The sequence below is a fragment of the Pipistrellus kuhlii genome, unplaced genomic scaffold (assembly GCF_014108245.1).
Source record: "Pipistrellus kuhlii isolate mPipKuh1 unplaced genomic scaffold, mPipKuh1.p scaffold_m20_p_20, whole genome shotgun sequence".
NCBI classification, from domain to species: domain Eukaryota; kingdom Metazoa; phylum Chordata; class Mammalia; order Chiroptera; family Vespertilionidae; genus Pipistrellus; species Pipistrellus kuhlii.
The window spans coordinates 17,337,175-17,354,596 of record NW_023425516.1 but is presented as its reverse complement, the minus strand read 5'-3'; the positions used below and the strand labels follow the sequence as shown (position 1 = coordinate 17,354,596).

Genomic DNA, 17,422 nt, shown 5'->3' with positions numbered 1-17,422 from the left:
ATAATAAAAACCCTTGGGAAGACATGTAAAAAGGTAACAGCTCCCATTTATGTAGAGCCTACAGTGTGCCCTGCACTCTCCCTATTGTTCTCCGCAATGAGATGCTGACATAATCCTCACTTGAAAAGAAAGGGGGATTTCTCATCCCAGGATGAGAAAACTGAGGCTCAGAGACACAAAGCCACTTGCTCAAGGTCACACAGGAGGGAGGGCAGGATCTGAACCCAGATCTGTCTGACCGCAAAGCTCCATTCTTCACTGGAGCCCTAGGATTGGGAGACCGTGCACAGTAACAGACCTTAAGGAGGTCCACTCCCATATTTCATCGGGCCAACAGAGAAACTGAGGCGCAGAGAGGACAAGTAACTGCCGCAGAGTCACACAGACCCCCTGGCTCCCTGAAGTGTTTTGCCCTCCCCCTGGAGCTTCTACCCTGCGTTCACCATTCCTTTCAGCAGTCGCAGGATCGGCGTGTCCCTTCTCGCCGCTCTAAGCCTGGAATGTCTGGAACAGCGACGGCTCTCCTGGGACAGCGAGGGCCGCCAGCCTGCCTTCCCGCCCACCCGCGTGAAGCTCCCAACAGCACGAGGCCGGCCATGGCCCACTGGGGACCCCTCCTGGCTTTCTTTCTTTTTTTTCTTTCTTTTTAAAATATATTTTATTGATTTTTTATGGAGAGGAAGAGAGAGAGTTAGAAACATCGATGAGAGAGACTCATTGATCAGCTGCCTCTTGCACATCCCCCACTGGGGATGTGACCGCAACCAAGGTACATGCCCTTGACCGGAATCGAACCTGGGACCTTTCAGTCCCCGGGCCGACGCTCCATCCATTGAGCCAGATCGGTTTCGGCTAGGAAAGGCTTTCAAGGGCAGGGCAGCCATCAGCATCACAGGGCTCTCCTTTCATCTTATGTTAAGGACACTACGGCCTTACTGGGGCGGGGTCCTGCTGGAGGGGCCCTCACAGGTGGAAGAGCTGGAACGAGCCACAATGAAGGACATGCCAGGGGGGAGCTGGCCTTGGTCCAGCTGAATTCTTATAAACCCTACAGTGGAGTCAGTGGGGCCTGGTCATGATTAAGAGATTCTGAGTGCCTCTTCCTAGGCGCTCAGAAATGCCGGGAAATATCTAAAGAGTAAAACAGTATCATGACGCAAGCTTGGTGTTCTAATCCTCCTGGGTGGTCCTCTGAAATTCCTGCCCAAGCATCTCAACAACCTCTAGATACGGGAAGGACAGGAATTACCATCCCATTATACAGATGGGAAAAGTGAGGCTGGGAAATGTCTAATGGACATTTCATATATTTTATTGTTTTTGTACAGAGAGGAAGGGAGAGAGACAGAGAGCTAGAAACATCGATGAGAGAGAGTCATCAATCAGCTGCCTCTTGCACACCCCCCACTGGGGATATGCCCGCAACCAAGGTACATGCCCTTGACCGGAATCGAACCCGGGTCCCTTCAGTCCCCAAGTCGATGCTCTATCCATTAAGCCAAACCAGTTTCGGCTCTAATGGACATTTCAAATTCAACAGGGCCAGGGCACTGCCACACGCTGACAGGGGAGGGTAAACAGAAGCCTGAAGTCAGGATGCGGAGAGGGAGCCGGGCGAACCAGAGATTCAAGAGGTGGAGACGGCGGACATTACCCCACGATGTGAAGTCTGAGTTCAGCCTCCTGGCCCCGAAGCCCTCTTCGGAGGTGGAGCAGCGATGCCCGGATGATCTGGGCCCCACCGCAGGTGTCGTAAGGAAAGCTCAGCCATCCCATCACAGGGGCGGAGCTGGGATTCGAACTTGGGAAGTCTGGCACTGAAGCTAATATGCTTGGTTGCAGCACCCATTCTCCCCCAGGCAGGGAGGTTGTCTGTACTGTTCACTGCCGATGCCCCAGCCCCTGTTATAGTGACCGGCGCATAGTAGGTTACTGGCACACAGTAGGTGCTCGTAGGCATGGGCCGACGGACCACCCAAACGACCCAGTCTGCCAAAGGGGAAAATGGCTGGAGTCTGGACGTGACGCGATGCTGTGGCTGTTGTTTTTATTACTAGCTCCCGAATCTCAGGTCTCGGTGCCAGCAGCTTGTGCTGAGGGTCTGGTCTGGCTTGGCAGCGTGTGCGGTTAGAAGAGAAGAACTGGCTATTTTTGTGCCGTTCAGCTGGGCCTGAGGGCTGGGTCTCAGGACGGCTAGTGTCACGAGATGTCTGCATCTGACTCGAGTTGTGGGTGCCCGTTAGTGCCTGTGGCAGGGTGGAGGGCAGGGCTGGTGCGAGGCTCCTTGGCTTCTAAGCTACTTACTAACGGGGTCTAGGCCAGTGGTCGGCAAACTCATTAGTCCACAGAGCCAAATATCAACAGGACACCACTGAAATGTCTCTGGAGAGCCACATTTTTTAAACGTAAACTTCTTCTAACGCCGCTTCTTCAGAACAGACTCGCCCAGGCCGTGGTATTTTGTGGAAGAGCCGCACTCAAGGGGCCAAAGAGCCACAGTTTGCCGACCACGGGTCTAGGGCCTCGGGCGCGTCTCTGAACCTCTCAGATGGTCGGTCTGCCAGCTGCAGAACGGGAGTGAAGGCAGCGTCTCCACCGCAGCCGTTTGACACCAGGTGGGCACCCGTCCTCCTGGGGTTTGGGGTTCCCCACCTCTCAGGGGTCTCGTGAGGCCCAGTCGAGGGGCCACGTGGGAAAGTGCCTGGAGGGAAAGGGACGAGACATGCTGTTGCCTCCAGACCTTTATTTTTTTATTTTTATATATATTTTATTGATATTTCACAGAGAGGAGGAAGGGAGAGAGACAGAGAGCCAGAAATGTCGATGAGAGAGAAACATTGACCAGCTACCTCTTGCACACCCCCCACCGGGGATATGCCCGCAACCAATGTACATGCCCTTGACCGGAATCGAACCTGGGACCTTTCAGTCCGCAGACCGATGCTCTACCACTGAGCCAAACCGGTTTTGGCCAGACCTTTATTTTTATTCCTGGCGGTGATGGCAGCCTGGGGGGAGGGGTAGAGCTAAGCAAACAGGAGCGAGAAAGCCTGGGCACAGAGCAGCCAGCCTCCCCATATTTAGACATTTGGACATTTTTCCATGGAAAACAGTCTGGCTATGGGGCCCAGCACGGGGAGATGGAGCAACAAGCGGTGTCCCCTCATCCCGCGGAGGAGGCGCCTGGGAGGGGGCGGGCGGGGGACCACAGCCCACAGTTTGGGGGGCCGCCCTGGGTCTCGGAATCCATAGCACATGGCATCTTCCTGGAGGCGCTGTCCCACGTGACCCTCCGGCAGCCTCCTGAGCGGTCGGTGACAGGGAGCAGGGGGAGGCGGCCAGCCACAGCTCGCCTCCCAGGCTCATCGCCGTTATATCTCCCCCCACCCCCCACCCGCACAGAAAAGAGGACCTGTTTCTACAGACTGAGTCCTGCCCGGTGACAGGATGCAGTGCCCCTTAGCACCGTCCTGCGACGTGGGACTGACCACCCCACTCACAGGGGGGAAACTGAGGCTCGGGGGCGCGATGTGACTTGCCTTGGACGAAGCTGGGATTCTCGGCCAGGACCCTCTCCCCCCAGAGCCCAGCTGGGCCCAGGGTGATATCCTTCCATCAGCCTCCGCCTTGCAAAGCTGGACGTGAATGAAGCTCTCCTGTGGGCGGGCAGGCTGCCTCCAGCCCGTGGGCCTCGGCTTCCCCATCTGAGAAACCGGAAGATCCAGCGCAGGGAAGTAGTTAAAATGGCACAGCGGGACACCCGGGCTCCGATACGGGATCCGGCCGACACTTCCTGGCTGGGGGGCCTTAGGTGAGCTGCTTAACCTCTCTGGTTTCCAAAATGCAACATGGGGATCATCATGAGATCCACCCAGAGGGTCCCCGTGAGGGTACGAGGAGGCCCCCAGGACGCTGAGCGTGCTCTGGGGGGACGGGGAGGGAGGGGGTTGTACCGTATTATTAGTACTACCGCTGTAATTGACATCCACAGCAGCCATCCTGATGCCAGTGGCCCGGCAAGGCCACCGGTGCCGGGACCGCCTGGCTCGGTTATCTCAGCAACAGAGGAGATTGGGTGACTCCACACAGCCGTGGCAGCGGTGGCCACCAGCTACAGTTACTAATGATCCGAAAAAGACACCTGATCTCCCTCCCCCACTTCCCAGCTGATGCTGCGGTGACAGGGCCCTGACAGCAGGGCCCCGACAGCGGGGGCGGGTGGCTTCTGCCCCCGGAGCAGAGCTTCAGCTACACAGCGGGCGCGGGCCGCCCCCAGGGAGCTGCTGACATCCCATCGCAGAGGACGACTCGGCGGGAGCCGGCTGCAGCCCACACCGGGCCCACTTCTGAGGAGGGGGAGGCGGGGAGTGACGTGAGGGTGAGCAGAGGCCTGAGGTGGAGCAGAACCATCAATGAGCTGTGGAGAGTGACAGCCCGGGAGCCACCCAAGTGGCTGACAGGCTGGGGGCGGGATACAGCTAAGCAAGCGGGAGCAAGCAAGCCTGGGCACAGAGCAGCCAGCCTCCCCGTATGTAGACATTCGGACATTTCTCCGTGGAAAACAACCCGACCACAGGGGCACAGGCTGACAATGGGTGGGCCTGTGGGGCCCCATCCAAGAGCACGTTTGCAAAGCATCTTTAAATAACACGAGCATGTTCCTGTCATCCTGGGCACGCACAGACAGAGAGCTGTGTGTACCCGCATCGCTCATGCGCTCTCGAGTACTCAGCCAGGCGCATGCATGCATGAACATGGATGAGACTCCCGGAGGCACTCATGATGTGGGATCCCGGACATCAGTCGAAATCTGGTGAAGGGGGCAGCGATTCTCAGCCGCGGGGCTGTGCCATTTGGGGCCAGGCCCTTCTCCGTGGTGGAAGTGGGGGTGCCCTGTAGGATGTTAGGCAGCACCCCCAGTCTCTATCGGCTAGCTGCTGGTAGCACCCCCCTGGCTGTGACCATCAAATGGAACCACGAGACACTGTCACATGTGCCCTGAAGGTCGGCCTGGCATAAGCACCACCGGAACCATGTCTGGAAGTTTGGTTCCCAGCATTGCACCTGTGGTGACACCCTGGTTCCTGTAAGATGCTACCATGAGGGGACGCTGGAACTTCCTCTACCATCACTGCATCTTGACTTTCTAGAAACCTAAAGCATTCCAAGATGAAGTCTCATTTAAACCAGGAAGGGCGTGTGTGTGTGTGGGGGGGGGGGGGGGCCTGTTTTAGCCAGAGGTGACAGCGAAGACCCGGAGAAGAGGAGACGCCGGCAGAAACGTGCGAGCAGGGAGGACGGGGCTGAGGGACGACGGGGGGATGCACGTTCCCAGGCCAAGCTGCCGTCGGGAGGGGAGACCGCCGGCCACCACCCTGGACCTGGGCAGCAGTTCCTGGTCCGCTGGTCCCGCTCCATCGGACAGAGGCTTCCTGGGAAGGAGGAGGAGCTAACGTTTGCTGGGGAGCAGCTTCCAGGAATGTCCCGAATGGAAGACAGGAAGGCAGCGCGTCCCCGCTTTGCAGATGACAAAGCTGAGGCCACCCGGCTCCGTGGCCCTCTGAAGCCTGTGGATCTTCTGCGTTCCCGAGCTTCCTCGGGAGCTCAACAGGCAAGAGAGTCCGGCTCAGCACTCCAGACGCCGGCTAACCTGCTACGCGGGAGATGGCTAATCTGCCGTCTTCAGTGCCCCGGAGGGAGGAGAAAATCATAGGCACAGAGCAAAGCCAGCAGCGGGCCCGCGTGCTCTGACCTCGTCACCCGCAGGAGCAGGTGACAAGTGGGAATCTCTCCCGGCTCCACACCCAGAAAAAACCTTCTAAACCGGCTCGCCTTACCTCTTCATAGTTCAGATGGGGAAACCGAGGCTCAGAGAAGCAAAGAGGTGCCCAAGGTCACACGGAGAGCTGGGGCAAAGCCGGGTGAGGGGGGTGGGTCTAGTCTACCCCAAAGCAGCCCGAGTCCTCCTTCCTGCTTCCCGCCCGCCACACTGGGTGCTGGCTCCCGGGCCCACCACACGCATGCCGATGGGCCTTACGTTTTCTCACCCCCATCCCAGCCCTCTGCACGTGCTGTTCCCTCTGCCCCCCACACCCTTCCCCTGCCCCCCCCCTACAGCACCGCTATGCATCCCCCAGGGCGTGGCTTCCTCGGGTGCTCGGAAACCCCACGATGAGCCGTGTCCCCACGGCTCTGGGCACGGCCCCGTCCCCGCGCGCACACCGTCTTTGCCCCAATGTCTTGTGCAGGGTCCATGTCGACGCTAGACTGCAAGTCCCACAGGTCAGTGTGACCATGTCTGCATTGCTCACCCTGAGCTCCAAGTACCTGCCCCCGGCTCCGAGCTGCTGCGGCTCGGTGTGTGTTTGTTGAGTGACTATATGATGGTAGCCGGCTGCTGATGTTCCCAGCGCCCACACTGAGCTCCCGTTCCTGGGGATGGCAGCCTGCACCTCAGTCATCTCTGCACCTCCAAATCTGACGGCAATTCCAACACCACCGAGCAATTCTCCGATACCAGCAAGGTGTCCTACAATTTAGACCAACTTCCACGCTCTCATCTGAAATCAGCATCAGATCCCACAGGGGAAGATGGGCTCAGTCCCACGAGACACCCCCCCAACACACACACACACACACACACACACACACACACAGACACCAGTGGCAACTCCAGGTTGTCGCCTGTATTTCTGAGCCACTGGCTAGAAATCAGAGGTCCCCCCTTCCTAGGATTCCACTGATTTGCTAAGAGAAACATGTTATATACTACATGACCAGGCTACCATAAAAGGCTACAGCTCAGGAAGAGCCAGGTGGCAGAGGTGCCCGGGCAAGCTATGTGGGAAGGGGCGGAGCTATTCTGAGTGTGTACCTCTCCCTGAGTCTCTGTGTTCACCAGCCCAGAAGCTCCTGAACCCCATCCTTTTAGATTTTAAGGGGCTTCTTTATATAGGCACGATTGATTAAATCACTAGCCATTAGTGACCGATTTGACCTCCAGCCCCTCCCCTCCCTGGAGGTCAGGGCTGTCTCCTGCACACCCCCTACTGGGGATGTGCCCACAACCAAGGTACACGCCCTTGACCAGAATCGAACCCGGGACCCTTGAGTCTGCAGGCCGACGCTCTATCCACTGAGCCACACCGGTTTCGGCTGGGGCTCCAATTTTTCAACTGCTCCAGGGGGCCCGGGAGGGAGGGCCCGCTCTGGGGGAGGAGCAGCCGAAGGACGTCTCCTAAAACTGTACTTTTAGGGCCTCCGGAAAAATCCCCTGGGCGAGAGGCATCTGAAGTATTTGCAAACATCCAGCAGGAGGAAAAATAATATTTTCCGAGCCTTTCCCCTTTTGGGCGTGCTCAACCCAGTGGCAAACGTTCTAGAAAACTCCACGGCCCACCCGTGACAATTCCTCATTGAGCCCCTCTGATCACGGAGACCTGACGAATGCCATCTAGACCACCGTCACCTGCTGCCCACCCCGTATGTCACAGATGAAAACAAAAAAAACCCCAGAGGCCCAGAGAGGGGAAGCGATTTCTCCAGGGACACACAGCAGGCCGGCCTCAGAGTCAAAACAAGACCTGGAAAACACTTCCTACCCCTCAGCCACCTCCGCCCGGGTTCCCTGCCTTTGGCGTTCCGCCAGGAAAAGTTTCAGGTGTTTTCCTGTTACGCAGAGGAGAGAGCGCGACAACATGAGGTGTCCACTTTTCCCGTTTGCTCGGGAAGTTCATTGACAGAAAAACGAAATCTGCTCTCCTCTCATAGAAGCCGGGGCATTTTCTCACACACACACACACACACACACACACACACACACACACAAAAGCAAGGGGATATCATTTCAGAACACAGAATAGCCCTTTAAATCACAGAAATGTCACTCTCGGGACAACTCAGCAAAGCTGGCCTTGCTTTTCTGGCCTCCCCCGCCGCGCAGGCCACCTGTGGCCGCCTGGGGACCACTGATCCCCAGAGAGTCAGGACTCCCTGCTCCTCCACAAGCCCCCTCCCCTCCCCTCCCAGACCCCTCCCTGCTCCTTGAAACCGCCACACCACACCGTTTGTTCAAGAAAACAGAGACGGTGCTGGCAGGCAGAGCCCGGAGCAGCCTTGGCGGAGGCAGGGGCAGGGAGGAGGAGGAGGAGGGAGCCCAGCCTGGCCACTCACCCAGAGGAAGCGCAGGAGCTTCAGCAGCCCGGGGCAGTAATAGTACTCCATCGCCGGCCGCCTGCCGCCTGCCGCCGGGCTGTGCCCAGCGCATCTGAGCGCTCCTCTCCCCGTTTTCCTCCGGAGGGGGCGGCTCTTCCCGCAGGGCCGGTCACGCAGGAATCAAGTTCACGGCGGCATGAATCATTCAGAGGCCGGCTGGCAGCCAGGAGGCCAGCCGGACACCCTGCGCCCTGCTGATGGCCGCGCCGCCTGCCGGGCGGGCGGGGAGCCGCTGCTCAGGTCCCAGGAGCCGTGAACCTGGGAGCCCCGCCCGCGGCACCTCTGGGGGCCTGTCCAGCTAAAGCCAGGAGCGGCCTGGACCTGCAGGCCTCCGGGAGGTGCGGAGCTCCCAGCAGGGGTGGCAGGAAAAGCCAGGAGATGTCTGGGGGACAGTGTGATTGTGTGTGCATGTGAGTTTTGCACCAGGGTGTGTTTGTGCCGGCGTGTGGATGTGTGTGCTGGTGTGTGTGCAGGCATGGGATGAGGGGAAGGGTGAGCAGCAGTGTGTGTGGTCTCTCCCCAAACCGCACATCGAGGGGGAGGGGCCCCAGAAAGGAAATAAACGAATTCAGGGTCCTGCTGAGTCACACAGTCCCTTCAGGCCTCAGTCAGATTCTTCCTACACCGCTGAGCAGCTCTGGAAGGAGCGCCTGGTTGTCCCCATTATACAGAGGGGGAAACCGAGGCCCAGAGAGGGCTGATTGGTCATGGCCACACGGCGGTGGGTTAGACAACGAGCCACGGCTGGAATGGGGGCCTCCTGACCACGAGTCCTGGACTCCGTCCACTCCTGAGAGGGTGGGGGCGCCGAGGAAGGGAGGGGCCAGCTCTCGGGGTCCCCCTCTGCCCGCTGCGCCATGGGGGTGGGAGGAGCATTCACGTTCAGGGACTCAGAATGCAAATTATAGCTCCCAAGGCCGCCCCAAGGTGCCCTGGCTTAGATGCTTCCTTCACAGGAGCATGGTCTTGCCACGTCCCCCCACCACTCTGAGCCGCGGCTGCCTCTTCTGTGCGATGGGAGGGCACCTTGTCCGGGGGGTGGCTGAGGTGGAATAACACACCTGGCTCAGGCCACACAGCGCTTCCCCTGGGAGGCGCTGTCCTGCCCACCAGCCAGAGGAAGAAGCTGAGGCTCAAAGGCATTGGGGTCTGTGGCTACTAGCGGTAGGGCGGCCCCAGAGCCCTGTCAAGAGCCCCCGTTTCCGAGGAGGAGGAGGAAGAGGAAGGGGTGCAGGCACCTGGCAGAGGTGCCAGCTCCCGCTCCGCCGGCCCCTGGGCCCCTCTGCTCCACACGCTTCAGCCCCCAGCCCAGCAGGGGCCGCGGCCCAGCCGCCGGCAGGAAATCCCCTGGACACGAGGGAGAAGCTGAGCTCAGCGGCTGAGGAAACCACAGCCAACTTCAAAGCTCTTCCCAAGCCAGCCTGTGGCTTCCTCCATTCTCAGCAGCACATCCGCAGGCCGTGGGCCCAGCCATTCCCTGCCCACAGGCAGCACAGCTGGAAGGCCGAGCCCTGCTCACGCCCCCATTCCCCGTCCCCGCCCCTGACAGGGCAGTCAGAGGGCCAGTCTCACCGACTGGCTGACAGGGCAGTCAGAGGGCCAGTCTCACCGACTGGCTGACAGGGCAGTCAGAGGGCAGTCTTGGCTGTGGTACAGCCCGAAGGCTGGTCCCGCTCCCTGGCTAACGGTACAGGAGCTGGGCTGGCTCCTGCAGGCCAGCTATGTAGCTGGGATTATGTGTGTGTGTGTGTGTGTGTGTGTGTGTGTGTGTGGTTTACTAAATAACAGTAAAGTCTGGAAGTTGGGCCTGCTAACTGAGGGGCTAACGGAAAAGGGACAAAGGTTGTCTTAAGACCCCCACGCACCCCTCACCCCATGGAAGTGACCCCCACCGGGTCTGGGTTATCTCTCTCTGGCCAGCCGGCCCCCCCTGCGCCCTGCGATGCTTCTCCTCTGGCCGGGAACCACCTGCGCTAACGTGACAGTGGTCCCCACACACTGAAGCCTCCCCTGGCTCCCCACCGAACTGCTCTCTCCCTCCACACGCCTGGCCCACCTTCCACCACGTGACCCCACCCCCGCCCCACCTCAGGCGCTCCCTCTGCTGTTCCTTGAAAGCTGGCCCCCGGAAACATGTGTCAGCCCAGCACCTTATTTGGAAAAAGATCTTTATCGGTATAACCGAGTTAAGGATGTGGAAAGGAGAGCGTCCAGGATTTCCTGGAATGGGCCCTGAGCGCAGTGAGTGTAACGCAAGAGCCGGAAGGGACGTCGCAGACTCAGGACAGGTGGGGTCAGAGGCGGCACTGGGGCATGCTGGGAACGCCTGGGGCCCCCAGGAGCTGCGGGAGGCGGGAGGGGCCTCCCCGGTATCCGTGCAGGGAGCAGGGCCCTTCCCTTGCTGACACCTCCATTTCTGTGAGAGAATAAATGTGTATTGTTTCAGGCGGCAGCCCCGAAGAGAATGCGCTCCCCCTTCCTCTTCGCCGTTTGCTCCTATTCCTGGTGAGGCCTCCAGCTGGTGATCCAACCCTTCTGCCTCCTCCGCGGCCTCCAGCCAGGCCAAAGGCAGCCCCTCTCCCCCCACCGCACCCCTCGGGGCCTCAGAGCACCTCTTTCCGGGAACATTCTTCCTCTTTGTAATTCCTCCTTCAACCTCTCCTCACAGGTCAGCTCCCCCAGGGCCCACCCCGTCAGCCTGGCTGCCCGCATCCCAACGCAACACCTGCACGAAGCAGGTCCTGGGACAATTCTTATTAGCATCCTTCATCATTCATTCATTCATTCATTCATTCATTCCAAAAAAGACAGACTGTCCAAACCACCCTATAAACCTACTCAACGTGCTCCTCTTTTAGCAGAAACTCCCATCCACAAAAAAGATGGGAGGTTTTAAAATGGACATCAGCATTCACAAAACAAAACAAACAAAACACATGCACACACCAAACAGAGAGAAAGCTGGCACCCCCTCCCGGGAGTGATTTTGCTTGGGTGTTAGTTGGGGCGGGTGTGTGTGTGTGTGTGTGTGTGAGTGTGAATAGGACAGGGAAGGCCGGTGCACTTTTTTTTTTTTTTTTTTAATTAGTTGCCAACGTTTAGGCATCAGCAGAATTCCATGTGGCAATGCAGCCCCCTGGCTTCTCCATAAAGATGGCAGGCCGGCCTCCCCATGGGCCTGCACTCCTGTGTGCGGACAGACAGGCAGACGCTGCACCTACTGTCTGGGGTTTGGATCCACCTCATCCCCCCCCCCCCCCCCGCCCCAGGCCTGGCCCAGACCCCACGCTGGCCCTCCCAGGCATCTGAAGGCTTTAGAATTGATTTTAAGAGAGAGAGAGGAAAGGAGAAGAGGGGGGGAGAGAGGGGGAGAGAGAGAGAGGGAAGGAGAGAAATCGATGTGAGAAGGAAACAGCCATTGGCTGTCTCCTGCACACCACCTACCAGGGATCAAGAATGCAACCCAGGCGTGTGCCCTGACCAGGAATCGAACCAGCGACCTTTCAATGCACGGGACGACGATGCCCAGCCAATGGAGCCACGCCAGCCAGGGCACAGGCATCTGAATTTACAGACCTCGGGAGAGGATGGCATGTCTCCTAGAGGCAGCCAGGGCACTGGTGAGGGTGTGCACGCTGAGGGCAGACAGCCTGTGTCCAAATCTTACCCCAGCACTAGCTCGCTGTGCGGTGTTGGGCTGGTTGTTAACCTCTTTGTGGCCCAGTTCCCTCAAGAAAACTAGGAGTGACGACAGGGTCACTGGGAGGGGAAATGAGGTCATACGTGGTTACGTGCTCAGGGCCCAGAGCTCAGTAAGCACTCCGAGCATCTCAGCCACGACTTCCTGCTGTCCTGTCAGTTCGGCCATGCTGCCTGGCAGGGTGACAAGGTCAGCCCATCGGGGCCAGGGATTACCGACCCCAAACAGGTACCTCTGGGCTCATCCCGCCAGAGCAGAGCCACTGCGCAGGATGTCAGAGCCCCCAGAGCAAGGACGAGGGGCCGGGGACAGAAGCGCATCAGGGCAGAAGGCCCTGGATGCCAGGCAAGGGGCAAACCTGGGAAAACAAGAACCTCGGCCCCAGGGTAACCTCTCCCCCCATAGCAGGTCAGAGCCCCTGACGTTTGACTTTTCCTCCCGAAAGAGAACATCTAGGCCTTGGTTGTATTTCAGCTCCAGGCCCAGAAAAGTGGCAAAACCAGAGGAATGGCCCCGAGGGCGCGGCTGGCTGCCTTGGTAATGACCCTCCGCCCTGTCACACCTGGAAAGCTGGTAAATTAATTCTACTAAGACCCTCCCCTGAGACCTCCCCTAAGATTTCCACCTGCAAGAAAGATAACTATGCTTTGGAAAAAGGACCCCGTGTGCGCTCCTCCTCCACCCCCTTTCCTTAAATACGTCCGTTTTCTCTGGTCACTTGTCTGGGATGGCTATTCACCTGGCCATGCACCACCTGCATGAACTTTTCAGAGGTTATCCACCGCAGGATGTGTGAAACCACTTCAAACACACAACTGGAAAAAGAAAAAGGAAAGCACTTTTCACCCCAGCCTGCACTCCTCTGGACCATGCAGAGGGCACACAGGGGAGGCCGGGCAGGAAAGCGACAACGACGAGAAGGAGCCGGTCCGGCACGGAGGACCGACGTGCTACGAGGCAGCTGCACCAGAAACATGTCCCTGGGGAAAGACGTCAGGCGTGAAGAACACATGCCATGCAATTCCAGGGACAGGGCACTCCCAGACCAGGCAAGCCGGGGGAGACGGGGTCGGTCAGAGGTCTACAGGGTAGATCAGGGGATGGGGGGGCAGGGAGTGACTGCTGATGGAGACGGGGTCTCTCCCTGGGGAGATGAAAAGTTTCTGGAATTAGATAGGGGGGATGGCTGTGCAACGTTGTAAATTTACTATAAAGTATTAACTTGTTACACTTAGCCGAAACCAGTTTGGCTCAGTGGATAGAGCGTCGGCCTGTGGATTGAAAGGTCCTGGGTTCGATTCCGGTCAAGGGCATGTACCTTGGTTGCGAGCACATCCCCAGTCGGGGGGTGTGCAGGGGGCAGCTGGTGGATGTTTCTAACTCTCTATCCCTCTCCCTTCCTCTCTGTAAAAAAACAATATATATATATATATATATATATATATATATATATTTTTTTTTTTTTTAAGTACACTTAAAATGAATGAATTTTATAACCTGTACATTATAACTTTACAAGCTTTGGAAGGGGAAGAGAAGAAAGAGGAAAAGAAGGAGGAGGAAAGGGGGAGGAGAAAGGGGGAGGAAGAGAAAGAGGAGGAAGAGAAGGAGGGTGAAGAGGAGGAGTAGGGGGAAGAAGAGGAGGAAAAAGGGGAGGAGGAGAAGCCATCAGTGAGGACAAATGGGGAGGGTGCCAGGGCAGTGAGGCTACAGAACTGTCCACCTCAGCCCAGCAGCTCTGACGTCTGGCTTGTACATGGAAACTGACAAGAAGTGTGATAGGTAACAGAGCTGAGTGACACGCGTGCCTACATCCGGCATGCATTAAAAATAACCTAAGTGGTCATGAAAAATGGCCTTTTCAGTTTAGAGAGAAGGTCCTAATGCAGAAGGGGTTAAAAACAAGTAATAAAATGTAAGGTTGAACTAGATTGCCTCCATGCTGCCCCCTGGTGGCCACTCTTGAACATCGCACAAGGAAACCGGTGCCTTCCTTAATCTGGAAGATAGGATGGGGGGAAAGAGAGAAACTGCAGACAGAATGCCCCCTGGAGGATGCTCAGGTCATTTCTGATGTCATGTGACGTGGAGCCCTGCCTGTGGCACCTGCCTATTTACGGTATGAGCCTAGGCCAAGTCATGTCACTTCCTCAAGCCTCAGTTTCCCCATAAACTGTGGCGAGGATTCGGAGAGATAACGTGTATGATGCAAGACTGCCAATAGCCCACGTGAAGGAAGCTAAATTAAATATACATAATTAAATAAACATATATTTTGATCCAACATGTAAAACTGGTGAGATTTCACATTAAGATCAAGATCCTCAGTTTTGCTTGAAATACCGGATGGTCCAACCCCTCTGGGCGGGGACGAGCTGGAAAGCAACAGTGCTTCCCTCCGCCCTCCCCCTTTACCACCAAAACCCCGCCCCTGCCCAGCCCGGCTTTGGTGTGAGCCCCTGACAGGATCTCGAGGGAAAGCACCTGCACATGTGAAGAAGCCTTTTCACCCCATTTCACAAAGGAGGAAGCCGAGGTCGGGGGAGTGACGCTTCTAGCCCACGGCCATAAAGCTGGGGGGAGCGGGCCTAGGATTTACATGCTGGGGGAGCCCCATACCTCAGAGACACGGGCCCGGGCACAGGCATTGCTGACAGGCACAAAACTGCGCAAGCACAAAGGACCTGTGAGCAGAACCAGAGCCGCCTCGTTGGAGAAACACCTGTCTTAAGAGGCCCCCGCACGGGCCTGGGATCCAGGAGGGACCTTATGAGCAAGCGCAGTGCTCGGCGGATCTCCAGGTATCATGGAACTAAAGTCCAAACACTGAAAAGGAAAGGAAACCACTGGAAATCCGAGGGGACACGGGCTCTGGAGGAGGGAGCTTCCCTGGGTCCTGACTGACCGGCCTCCTTCCACAGGTGAGCAAACAGGCTGAGGGAGCGGAGGTGCTGGCCCAAGAGACGCAAACACAGTAGTAATAATAATAATAATAATAATAACAACAACAATAACACTTATTAAGGTGTTTGCTGTGAACTCGGGTCCATGACCCTATCCGACCCCCACATCTGCCCTGTGAAGTAGATACTATTATTATCCCCGTTTTACAGATGAGGAAACTGAGGCCAGAGGCCCATCTGCGTGCAGAGCTAGGATCTGAACCCTGGCGATCTGGCTCCGCCAGCCTAACGCCGCCTCCCTCGGGGGCCACGGCCACCAGAGGCTGCTGTGTGCTAGGCCAGCGGTCGGCAAACTCATCCGTCCACAGAGCCAAGTATCAACAGTGCAACGATTGGCATTTCTTTGGAGAGCCACATTTTTTTAAACTTAAACTTCTTCTAACGCCACTTCTTCAACATAGACTCACCCGGGCCGTGGTATTTTGTGGAAGAGCCACACTCAAGGAGCCAAAGAGCCACATGTGGCTCGAGAGCCGCAGTTTGTGGACCGCGGTGCCAGGCCCTACGCACATTCTTACTCCGTCCTCTCAAGGGTACAGAATTAAGAATCGTGATCCCATGTGCCGGCGAAGAAACGAAAATACAGATGCGTGAGGCCAACAGCTCAAACAGGCTAAGCGGAGAGGGTGGTGGGATTCAAACCCAGGACTTTCAGACCCCGGCACGCGCTCTCTTAATGGGGTCACCTCTCCCCATTGGGCCGGAAACCTGGAAGGGCGGAAGGCCTTCTCGGCAGAGCCTCCAAACCTCCCCCACGTCGGGAACCGCAGCCCGGCGGGTAGGACACCACCGCCTTCCCAGACAGGCGCCTGCCTGGCCTTGACCCCTCAGGCCCCCGGGCCAGCCCCTCGGTGTCCGAGGACCGGCCCCGCCTGCAGGCCCGCTCCGGCCACGCCGGCCTCACTCACCACGAAGGCCCCGCTCCTCCTGTCCTTGCAGAAGCTGTGGCTCCTCCGGGGGCCCAGGCCCACAGGGGACACCTGCTGGAGGGGCGGGTCGCTGTCCTGGAGGGCCTCCTCCCTCCCCAGGTCTCGAGACGTCACCTGAGACAGGACACAAGGAAAGGACTTTACTGGGGCTTTGCCAGAGGCAAGAAGAATAGGTCACACCATGAGAGTCCATTCTGTACCTAAAGGGGGGGGGGGGGGAGGGATAAAATTAAAGCTGCAAGACTCCTCCCCTCTGTTCCTCCCCCCCACAACCCCATACACACATACACACTCTAACCCCATAGCTTCAATGATAGGAGGTAATATGCAGGATCAGCAAGTCTGGATGCAGCCTGGTCTCAGCCATTTAATAACTGTGTGAGCTCAGGTGAGTGCCTTGACCTCTCTGATCCTTGACCATGTGGGAAAAGACCAACATCAACAGTATTCAGCTTCGAGGTTCACAGAGCCAAGCTGGGATCTGCACACAGAAAGTGTATGACGGAGTGCTGCCACCAGGGGGCGGACGTGTGCAGGTCCTGGGCACCTGACTTGTCTCACACTATTACACCCTGTCAAGGGGGAGCCCATAATGCCATCCAGCCTTATTACTGCCCCTGGTAACTCTGGGAGCCCTCATTTTAAACATCTCTCCACACATCCAAACACATAGGCACACATGCAGAGACACAGAGACAGTCTATAGCTAGGTATATAAATGGTCCCATGTACACTAGTCTGAATCCTGCCATTCTTTCTTTTTTTTAATTTATATTTTATTGATTTTTTTTACAGAGAGGAAGGAAGAGGGATAGAGAGTTAGAAACATCGATGAGAGAGAAACATCGACCAGCTGCCTCTTGCACACCCGCTACTGGGGATGTGCCCGCAACCAAGGCACATCCCTTGACCGGAATCGAACCTGGGACTTTTCAGTCCGCAGGCCGACGCTCTACCCACTGAGCCACACCGGTTTTGACTGTCCCTGGGAGCTTTCACAGCGCAGGGTCAGGCCGGGCCGGTGCACAGAGGATCGCAGGTTCCATTCCCCACCAAGGACACCTCTACCTGGAGAGCAAACTCAACCCCTGGCTCCGCAGGGCTGGGGGCGCGGGTGCAGGAGGCAACCAATCAGTTTCTCTCCCCCGCCCCCGCCTCCCTCCCACTCTTTCTAAAATTCAATGGGAAAAAATATCCTCATTCCTCAGGTAAAGATGAAAACAAACAAACAACACACACACACACACAAGAAGATGATTTTCCAACCCATCGTTCCAGATGGTGGGGGGCCAGCGCCTCTCGGGGCAGCTCGGGGCCGAGGCGGGCACCCACCCCGGACAGGACGCCGGTCCCTCCCAGGCCGCTCCCAGCCGCACTCACCCACCCGGGCGGGGCCGGTGCGGGCACAGCGAGCCCCCCAGCGCGCACCCCTCCGCGGTGTGCGAGGAGCCGGGTGCCCGGGGAACCCCGCGCGGGCATGGGGAGAGCGTGCCAGCTCCACAACAGGCAGCGGCCCCGGCCGGGGGCGCCATTTCTCTCTCCTCCGCGCGGAACGAGACCAGGGTCATTCCAGGACCCGCTGGACCTGTGCATGTGCAGAATGACGCAGGCACGCA

At 57.7% G+C, this 17,422-nt stretch overlaps 1 protein-coding gene across 6 annotated transcripts in view; it reads right to left on the bottom strand.

The window, feature by feature from the left end:
• Nucleotides 1–17,422, bottom strand: part of KIAA1671 (KIAA1671 ortholog) — a 124,186-nt gene that overhangs the window by 57,942 nt on the left and 48,822 nt on the right. For 4 of the 6 annotated variants that reach the window (XM_036448821.2, XM_036448818.2, XM_045585649.1 and 1 more), the window contains one exon: nucleotides 15,786–15,920. The exons of 1 other annotated variant lie outside the window; for it this stretch is intronic. In XM_036448821.2, the coding sequence (XP_036304714.1) occupies nucleotides 15,786–15,920 (135 nt within the window). Of the gene's footprint in view, nucleotides 1–8,172; nucleotides 8,439–15,785; nucleotides 15,921–17,422 lie in introns of those variants that run through there. One more of the 6 variants, XM_036448826.2, reaches the window with a different exon arrangement.